General features: G+C 36.7%; 1 protein-coding gene across 8 annotated transcripts in view; it reads left to right on the top strand.

Annotated features, from left to right (window-relative positions):
• mark4b (MAP/microtubule affinity-regulating kinase 4b) overlaps window positions 1-10,953 on the top strand; it is a 53,960-nt gene that overhangs the window by 18,473 nt on the left and 24,534 nt on the right. For all 8 annotated transcript variants that reach the window (XM_014015940.1, XM_014015938.1, XM_014015941.1 and 5 more), the window contains exons 2-3: window positions 3,413-3,610; window positions 4,404-4,457. In XM_014015940.1, the coding sequence (XP_013871394.1) occupies window positions 3,413-3,610; window positions 4,404-4,457 (252 nt within the window). The remainder of the gene's footprint in view (window positions 1-3,412; window positions 3,611-4,403; window positions 4,458-10,953) is intronic.

The raw sequence follows: 10,953 nt of genomic DNA, 5'->3' as shown, positions 1-10,953 counted from the left end.
ACACAGCGCTGCGCACCGTACAGCCCCGGGCCGGTTTGAAATAAGCATTTTAAAATGTTTTCAAAATAAGTCTGGCACTTTGGAGAAAACCCAGGACTCGAATGTGTACCTCCTCTGGTCTGGGAACGTCTCAGAGTCCCCCAGGACGAGCTGGAACGTCACAGAGGTCTGGACCACTCCTGAATTTGTTCGTATCTGAAAAAAATCTTAGAATATGAAAACATTGGTGAATGCCACAAATTCTCCTAAATCACTCGTACGCACAACTTAAGAACAAATCTGTGTGTACGAACGGTTCTTGCATGAGGCCCAATAAAGGCAATTTCTATTCTATTCTAAAACTGAATACAGAGGAAACGTGACTAATCTCTATCCTTCATCACAACCATAAAGACCTGAAGAGTCCACAAAGCTAGCATGAGCAAAACCGAAGTATTAAATGCAGTTTGTAATTTCACTGTTAACACAACAGCTGTATGTAGTTGCATTTTAAAACGATTAAAACTGGCCTGTTGTAATGGAAATGATGTATTAGTTCATTCATCACAAGTCATATCCTCATTGCAACATTGCTCTGTTATTTCACATCGCAGGTTTTCGTGACGTTGTGCAGCCCTCGTCTGTCCCCTTTCATTAAATAGATATGTGTCCTGCTGTTAATCCTGCTAGCTGCGGCTCTTTAGTTTCGTTCATTTTCACCGGCCTCATGGATCAATGTGGAGCAGGGTCTGTTTCCACTCTGAGGAGACTCTGAGTTGTTTCTTTATTTCCAGGAAGGAAGAGAAGTGGAGCGCTTTTAAAGCAAATTAGATTTAAGCACAATAAAATTATGACAACATAATATGGGTTTAGCCTGGGTTACACCCTTGACCCTGAAAGATTTTAGAACCAGGAGTAAAGATGCAGGGTGTCGTCTCAGTTTCATCCTGGCGAAAGTTCATCCTGCAGCTTGTCTGCTGAATGTGCAAATCACATTGCAGCCGCCACCCCCACCAAACCAAACACATTCTCAACCGTCCCACCATCCATCACCAGGAGAGCGTCACATTACATTTATAATGATGAAAGGGCAGCTTTTTTATCCCAAAACCTTCCCCTCAAATATGCTTTCTGACTCATTCTACCGGCTTTAGACGTCATCCGTCACCACTCACCAAATGAAGGAGCTGTGTGGTAATCAGGATTGAGTTTTTTTTCTCCCTCTCTCGTAAAGTATTGTGCGTCTGAGACGGGGGTGGAAGTGGCGTGACGGAGGGCAACCTAAAGCCCAAATTTATGTGAATTTGCCAAAAATGAAGACAGCAGCCAGAGACAAAAGAGAGGGCGTGTCTGGGCTGGGGCTAGAGAATAAAGAGAGGGAGGATGAAAATTGATTTGTTTGGGGGAGGGGATGAGAAAGAAAGGGAGAGAGGATGGTGGGGGTGAAGTTGAAAATTAAGATGACTGAATAATTTAGACAAGGAGCAAAGATGTTTATAGTTCTGTAAGCATGTTTATAGTCTGACAAACACTTTATTACTTTTCCTGTTTCTGCATGTATACGCACCCCGCGTGGTCTGATTTCATAAAAAGTAATGAAATCTTTTTGAAAATTAATTATTCTGACTTGATTTGGCTGTTTTGAGTTGCTGTCTGTGTGCAGATGTGGTTTGTAAAGTGAAACGTAAAGTTTAATGCTGTTAAACGGTCGTGAGTTTCGCTGTGTCAGTTTGTTTTTAACCCTTCTTATGAAACATCAATCCTTCCTGTTTTTTCCTGGAGTTCATGTTGACGCTAGAATCTAATCTGTTCAGAATATGGGCCAACACGAGACGCAAACAACCGTCTATATTAGGGTTAACCTTGAAGAGATAAAGATGTCAGCCTGAGGTTGAATGATGTTTGAAAACCCTGAGCTGGACTGTTAAAGCTGCCAAAACTTAAACAAACCTGTATTATTTTCACTCTTACACATTTAAACTCTTAAATTTGCAGATTAAAATATTACAACTTTACAATTATTTTTCTTTATTTCATTTAAACAAAACAAAGTTCAACATAACACAAACACAATATCATTAAAATGAAAATGAAAAGGAGCAGAAAGAAGAAAACAATCTTGTAACATCTGCCCCATTTAACAAGAAAATATACATTACATACACCCCTACGAACATATACATAAAGAATTCATACGCTAACAATCAGCAGAAAGAAGAGAAAAAGATAAATAAATAAAAAATATTTACAATTATTCAAACAGCAACTTATATGAATGCTTATTATATGTTTTCATATTTTGTCAACAAGTCAGATTTTACCAATATTCCAAATAACTTAATAGAACCGGCATTTTTATAATCGCTATCAAGTTGTTCCAAAACTTTATTCCTTGAACCATCTTTCTCGCTCTCAAATTAATTTGAATTTTAAGTTTAACAAACATTTCAAATCTTTTGAGGTTATAAGTACTTTCCTTCTTAATGAAATAGGATTGAGTATTTAAAGGTAATGCATTTTACATAATCAGCAAAATCCTATAATCAACCAACTCATAAAATTTTAATAACTTCAACTGTTGAAACAATATATTCGATATTACCATTACTGCTTAAAAAACTTGTTCAGTGACTCTGAAAATCTCTAGTTTCTAAAAAAAATAAATGGCTGTTCTTTTTGATTTTCTGTTGCAGGAAACAAATCTGACAACAGATACAACCATCCTATTAGAGATTTTAAATTAAATGTCTTTTTTAAGAAATAAGACGAGATGAGATAAAACTATTGATCCCACAATGGGGAAATTTGCACATTACTGCAGCTCAGAACAGGAAGAGACTGAAATAAAAAAGAATAAAAAGAAAACCCTGTATGCATAAAATATATAACAATGCACGTACATCAACCCACTACAGAAATTCAAGACATCTCGGTGTATTTCTGTGAGGAATATATTTGTAAATGAAATAAAAGTTACAAAAACTAAAGGTCACAGCACCAATCTCCTGAACATTTTGATTTGTGAACAATTGAAAAAAAGAAAGTGTCTAGAAGTAGATTGATTGCAAATGTTGAACAGAAAAATAAGAGGAAAACCATGTGCTTTATGCTGAATCAGCAATGAAACCAAAGAATAAAGAAAAAAGCTTAACGAGACGTAAAAGTTACGTTTTGTAGCAGCTGATTATGATGATTTTTATTATATCGACTCATAATTAGGTGTTTGATTACTGTGGAGACAGATTCATGCACACCTTAGACTAAAACAATAAAAATAAATAACTTTTTACTCTATTTTATGTTTCGAAATGATGGGAGTTTGTACGATTCTGAATTTCATATTTTTACAGTCTTTCATCTCGCATCACAGAAACAATAAACAGTGTTTACACTTGACTGACTTTTTGTTTTGTTTGTTTGTGTGTCTCCTCAGCATACCTCCCTGTCAACCAGCCGCTCAGAGAAAGGTACGGGCTGGTCGAGCCGCTCGCTCGGCGCCCGATGTCGAAACTCCATCGCCTTGTGCTCCGACGAGCAGCCACACATCGGGAACTACCGACTACTTAAAACCATTGGCAAGGGCAACTTCGCCAAAGTCAAGCTGGCTCGGCACATTTTAACCGGCAGAGAGGTAAACTGAAAAAAACAAAGTGAAATCCTAAAAAGTTGGAGCAATAAAACCTAAAAGTTGTTCTCATTTGGAACATTTTTATTCTGGAATCAAATAAGTTTAAAATGAAATCCTGGGGTAACTTCCAGGATTTTTGGACCTGGAGCAAAGTAGAACCCTGCAGCAGCTTTAAGGGTTTGAATCAGTCGAGTGTTTTCTTCATGCAGGTTTTAGTTTTATTCTGTTTCAACACTTGTCGGCTTTCTTCTCGTAAAACTCCTGACCTACATTAGTGAAGCCGATATCTCCATGCTCAGGAAGCGTTAAGTGTCATCATCATGTGAAAGCTGCAGTAATAAAACACATATCCAGGTTTTACATTCAGTCTTTGACCTGTTGAGGTTTATGTAGCACATTTTACCTTCTGTCATTTAAATATTATAAAACGATCAGATTGGACTTTGTGCTCACTTTGTTGTGTTTTGCTTCATGTTGCACTGATGTAGCAGCATCCAGTAAAAGAACAGTTACAGAGGGAGTTTTTCCAGGGTTTCCCAGGATCCTTAAAAAACCTTAAAGGCATTGAATTCATCAATCTAATAAGGCCTTAATTAGCCTTAAAACATCTTAAAAATGTTAACATTGTAACAGAATGATTGTAATCAGTCTCAAATATTAATATAATTGGTAACATTTATTTATCTTTTTAAATAATTTACCAGATGCTTGTTGCAGCTCGTTTTGTGTTAATTCAAAATATGCTTTTCAGGATTTATTAAATGATTATTCTCATTCCTTTTTTCCCTTTTTCCAGGTTGCGATTAAGATCATCGATAAAACACAACTTAATCCAACCAGCCTACAGAAGGTGAGTCAAACTTTACTGTGCTGTTTGATTTATATTCAACTTACAAGGTCACTTTTTTATATTAGTCACACAAATCAGTCATTTTGTAGTTTTAGGTTTTTCTTTTTTTGTTTGTTTATCTAAAGGTTGGAACAGAATAATCTTTGACTCAATCTGATTATTTAGTTTTTTTAATCTGCAGGATTAGTTTTTCAGGTTTGTTCATCTTTGTGTTGAACTAGAGGCAGTCTTTGAGCACAGTTGTTTTTTGCAGCGGTTACTCCGACCTTTATTTTCACTTTTTTTGCATTTTCACTCAATTATTTAAACAGACTTGTCTATTGACTTTTCTTAGTTATGGTCTGTAGTACATTATAATAACTACACCTTATTTAGCCTTACTTAATCATTAATAAATAGTTAACCATGAAAACATCATTAATTAAGGATGATTTATACTTAATAAGCTAAAAATCAACACATTTATTAATGCTTTACCATAAAGGCTAACACATGTTGTGAAAGTACATTTTTATCAGCATGAGCATACGTATACACACAGTATATAGAATAGTTAATTCATGAGTTATTAAGCATGGATAAACAATGAGTATGTTGGTTTTGGATGTAATAGGCATTTTATATTGTGCTAATTTATATATGTATATAATATATATATGCGCTACCTGAAAGGGTAAAAAAAACCGTTGGGCTCAAAGACGAGCTAATTCAGTGTACAAATAAGGGTCAACATCAATACTGATTAAAACTTCTAACATCTGTTGTAAAGCTAATAGCCGTCAAATCTATATCAATAGATTTGACTGCTGTGTCTAATATAAAGTGTGAGGGTAAGGCTCAGGAACTATATTTTAAACCTGAACAATCAGCTGGTTATCTGCAGCAGTAAAGTCAGTCACCCTCAGCGCGCAGTTCTCATGGTTTAAATAAAAGATTCTTTGTTCTGAACAGCCCCGGTGACCAAACTTTGGCCTCGTCTGGTTTCTTTGAGTTTACTTTAACCGTCACCACAAAAACATTCCCACCACACACATCCCATTGATAAATTAATTATCTGCTGGTCAGGTCACCTGTTCAGGTCCGGTTGTGAGTCAGCTGATGGGAAACCATTTGATTCATGGAAATGGTGAGAATAATTGGTTCTGCTTGATAAATCGCCTGAAATACGAGCCAAACAACCATGCTAGTATTGTTTTTGGCTGTTAAAAAAGCAGAATAACTACAATTTTATATATGATTTCAAAAGAAAGTGTATGTTCTTTTTTATTGTCAGCAAGAGAATATGTAATAACTGTATATGTAGCCTTCTTCCACTCTGTGAAAGTGTATAATCTGTGTGAAAACGAAGCGTCTCCAGGTGTCACTGTGAGAAACAGAATGTGGTGAACAGCTCCATCCATCTAACAAAAAGGAGGTGTTGGTGTGCACTCAGGATGCAGTTTAGGCTGCTTTTTAATGCTGTGAAGTGCATTCTGTCCCTCGCCCAGGCCCCTTCAGCCAAGAGCTAAATTCCAGACGAGCAAACAAAAGAGGCGGTGGTGTCGGGACGGGGAGGTGGGGGCTGTTTTGGGGCACTGGCACAGGAGCGGGGACCCAAAGAAGACGCGACACAGAGGAGAAACAGGGACAACGGGCTCCTGTTTCCGTGTGTCTAGACCTGCACGGATGAAAACTCACAAATGCACTTGGTGCATCACACCCTCTGCTCTGCCTTTGTGTGATGCCATTATCTGCGTTGGTTCTTTAATTTAGTTTCTGCCGTGTGCTTTGTTGTTATTGTGCAGTCTTTACGGGAGTGATTGAACAACAAAAAGACGAGAACACGCAGAAAGTTTTCCCACAGGGCCCGTCTTCAAAGCATCGATCGTACAGTAAAAGAAAAAAGTTTGATGCTTTACGTTTGGCTCCACTTTTTAAATTTTGTAACTCCCTCTTTTGCTCCTGCGCTGGTTTGGTTACCATTTAGAAAAGTGGCTCTAATTGTCCTTTAATCAAGATTAATCTGGAGTTTTGTGATGTGGGTAACGATGGTATTCCAATGAGCTGTGATGATAATATATGACCCATCACATCAAACTGAGAATTGAGTCAAATTTGGTCAAATCATATTTTCAAATTCCTGATTTTTAAGCTGCATTTTGATCCCTGGATCACCCTGATATCATGAGCGGTTGTCTTCCTAATCAGGATAACTCAATGATATTTGGTCTGAATCCTATTTTTAGGTTGTTCTAATGAGGGTTTTTTGACATTTTTATAAGGAGGAAACTACAAACAATATTTGGATATTAAGATTTAGAAGAAAAAAATGCTTTGTTAGCTTGTGGGAGGAATAAAAAATAGGCTTTTCTGCTCCAAATCAATTTTTTTTTGTAACTGCTACTCAAAAGGCCTTAGAATTTTTGATTAAGATGATTTCATTTAAATGCCTTGTAGATAAGGTATTTATTCATTATATTTTGACAAAATACACTTGTTGCAAACATTTTAGCCAATGCACAGTAAAAGGTAACCAATAACTGAAGAGCTGTGCACATTTATACTCACTGGACTCAGAGCTCATTTAGTATTTAAACCCGTTAACAAACAGCCGTTCACAAACAGTGCCCTAATGTTGGAATACTTGTTCATCTCATCGTTGGTGTTTTGTCTTTGTGACCGACTTTCCTGAGTTTCTCAACTGGTTTCTTTTGCTGCGGCTTGTAAAATGAAGTGTGTTGAGTACTTTTGTGTATTTTGTGTCATGCAGTGGTAGTGTGAAGCAAGTGTTTATTTTTACAAGTCGTTAGATAAATTCAATTCAGTTTATTTATATAGCGCCAAGTCACAGCATACATTGTCTCAGGGCACTGTACATGAAAAAAAGAACAATGTAAAGAAGAAAGCAGCAGATTGTGTTGAATCACTTCATCACAGTCTCCCATCCTGAGCAAACGGTGGAGAGGAAAAACTCCCTGCTAATCAGGAAGAAACCTCCAGCAGAACCAGGCTCAGGACAGGAGACCATCTGCCTCGACCAGCTGGTTGAGGGACAGGAAAGAGACACAGACAAACACAGAAGAGCTGGTCCAGGACTGGTCCAGGTGCACCTTCTTCTGGAAAAAAGACAAAAAGAAAAAACATGTTGTTGATAGAAATAATTACAATAAACATGTAGAGAAGAGAGACTAAAGACAACAGCAGAGTGAGGAAATGTATAGCAGCAGAAATGAAGAATAATTCAGGAAACCTAAATAACTATAGGATTTATGAAAAAGGAAAGTCTTCAGTCTAATCTTAAAAGTAGACAGAGTGTCAGCCTCACAGACAGAAACTGGAAGTTGGTTCCACAAGAGAGGAGCTTGATAACTGAAAGCTCTGCCTCCCATTCTACTTTTAGAAACTCCAGGAACCACAAGTAAACCTGCAGTCTGAGAGTGAAGTGCTCTGTTAGGAAAGTATGGAACAATAAGATGTTTAATATATGATGGAGCTTGGTTGTTAAGAGCTTTGTATGTTAGGAGTAATATTTTAAATTCTATTCTGAATTTGACAGGGAGCCAGTGGAGAGAAGCTAAAACTGGAGAAATATGATCTCTCCTTCCAACTCTCATTAAAACTCTAGCAGCAGCATTTTGGAAAGAGTTTTTTGGATGTCCAGATAGATAATAAAGAATTACAGTAATCCAGTCTAGTCATGATAAATGCATGAATAATAATAAATGTCATCAATACTTTCTGTTTTGCTTTTTTCCGCCCTTGCATGTCCTGACGTGTTTGTGTGAGCATGCTCAATTATAAAGGAAATAATATATATTATGTCAGGATGAAGAAGACAAACATTAACATTAAAGGCTAATTATAGGCTTATTCTATGAAGGAATGCATATTGCCCGCCATAATTTTAAATGAAGATCATCTTAGGTTGAGAAATGATGGAGTTGTAGTCAATTTGGTCAAAAATTTAAAATAACATTTTAAGAAATCTTACATTATCTAACATTAAGGCTTTGAGTATGTAAGCTGTGGCATCCCAGTTATTACTTTCTAAAATTTTAATTTCAATTTGTTTCACGGTTCAAGACATACAGTGAGCGATAACAATCCAGATGCATGAATTAAGCTTGTGCAACAAAAATTTAAAAAAATACTGCTGTTTGTCTTTGAGTTGCTTTGAGTAAAATCTTTGCAGAAAAACCTTTAGAGCTCTAACTGGTGCTGATTTGTTGGACAGGACACAATGGGACTAACAGAAGAAATGAATGAATGCAGCCTAAAAGGAGGTGGAGGGGTCGGAGACTTAATGAGAAGCTAGTAAAAACAGAAAACTGAAGGGTGAGCACACACGACCACAGCTGTGAGTGTGTGTGCAGCTTCTGCCGTGTTTTGGTGCTTCGTTGCTTCTCACAGCCCCACTGGGAGCAGGAAATACAAATCCGGGGATTAATACCTGAGTGCGCCTGGCAACTGTGACGCAGAGCCGTCCCTGTGGGACAGAAACAGGAAGTGTTTAGATTAGGAGGAGGTCGATACAAAACGGCTGTGGTAATTATTCTGACACAACCGTAGATCAATTATATTGACGATATCCATTGATTCTTCTGAAAATCATTAATAGGCCTGTCATGATACATTTTGCTGTCTGATAATTTATCAGACATTATTGCGATAAACGATGATATTGTTTGGAGACCATTTTAAAGTAATATCATGATAATAGTGTAATAATTCAAGTACATCATCTCAAAGATCAATTAACTTAATTTCTAAAGAACTTTAACCTCTGGAGGTGAAAGTTTTTTAAATATCCAAAATGCACCACAGAGCGCCACAGGAGGTCGTTCCTACCAGTGGCCATCAAACTCTATAACTCCTCCCTGAACGTGAAATTAAATCATTTGTACATTTACTTTTACATTGATACATCTGTACATTTTATTGATTTTAGTCTTTATTTGATATTTAATTTACTGTATTTCACCCATGACACTCACCAAACGTGCAATGTACCAAACCTCATCTCTGTACACATTTTCTTAATATTTCTGTTATTGTTATTGTACATTGTTTATGTGTACATAAGTGTGCTTATTTTGTAATGCTGGGTGTTTATACTTATTTTATTCTAGTGTGCTTATTTCTCTCTTTTCACATTTCTCTGATCTGAACGGTTGCAACTGTAATACCTGTAATTTCCCTCAGGGATTCTGATTCTGATAAACAAATTAAACAACCAAAAATTAAAGCTAACCCTAACAAAAATTCACTTAAATAAAAATCAAACACAACAAAACAAAAACTAGTCAAAACTGTAAACAAAATTTCCCTTTAAAAATAACAGGACTATGAAGAAAACAAGCAGGCTAATGGAAATTATTGACCTCATTTTAATTTATCATTGGATTAATTGATTTATTGACAGGCTCACTCATTAACTCTTTTTTTTTTATTCCAAAACACAACATGAGCTCTGGATTTTAAGTCTGTGTTTTGTGTCAGAATCCATTTCCAGCTGTTATAATTTTTTTATCTGAAGTTCTCCAACATTTCAGTCAGCAGTGGGCGCCGATTAAATTTCCCACGTTTTGGTCTGAAAGGTAAATAAATGAAGGAAAGGGTGAGGCGACGGAGGAGCGTTTCATCCTATAATTCTGCTTAAAGCTCAGATGAACAGCTGATGCCCTGTGCACTTAATTCAATTACACACATTCCCAGCTGACCTATCTGTGTTTACGACTGTTGGACGTCTGGTTTTATGAGCACCGAAAAGGAAACCTGATGGAGAAAAATGGAAACCAATAAAAAATAATATAATAAATTTAGTTGAACGATATTCCTTCTGGTTCTGCCCTCTTTATCTTCACCCAGACTAAAAATAATGGACAGGATGCCAAATTACTGCAGCTGCGTGAACAGGTAGATGCTTCTTATTTCAGGTTAGAATGTGGCATACAACCAAGACACACAAACTTTAAGTTACTTAACAGGAAACAGAATGATTTATTTTTAGTTTTTTCTCAACACAAGGGCAGAAATCAGAGCGATTGTGTGATTGTGACGGCTTTACAGGAAGAAGCTAACTGTTTTCTCTGGGTCCACTGAATGTCAGGAATCTGTCTCCATTCATGCAGAGAAAACACAAAGTGTTACAAATACTTTCCCCTGAGAAGCTGTGAAGTAATGTTCCCGTGAACGAGTTGTCACTTCATTCTAATCAGACAAATCATTTTAACACGTTGCTCAGACAAAAGCCTGACGTTTTTATAAATTCTAAGAAATAAATTATGAAGAAAACATGAGTTATCCCTTCTCTGAATAAACAAAGAAATAAAACAGCTCCTTTTTTCCCCTCCGTTTCACTAATTTGAAGTAATTGAAATTCTCTGATTTGGCTGATTATAGTATTTTGCCAGCTATCTGTTAGGGCTGTGTATTGGCAAGAATTTGGCGATACGATACATATCATAACAGAGGGGTCACGATACGATATATCCCGATATATTGGGATACTGTAAGC

The sequence above is a fragment of the Austrofundulus limnaeus genome, unplaced genomic scaffold, assembly GCF_001266775.1.
Source record: "Austrofundulus limnaeus strain Quisiro unplaced genomic scaffold, Austrofundulus_limnaeus-1.0 Scaffold136, whole genome shotgun sequence".
NCBI classification, from domain to species: domain Eukaryota; kingdom Metazoa; phylum Chordata; class Actinopteri; order Cyprinodontiformes; family Rivulidae; genus Austrofundulus; species Austrofundulus limnaeus.
Note: the sequence above shows the minus strand (reverse complement) of the source record. Positions and strands in the feature narration are given on the sequence as shown.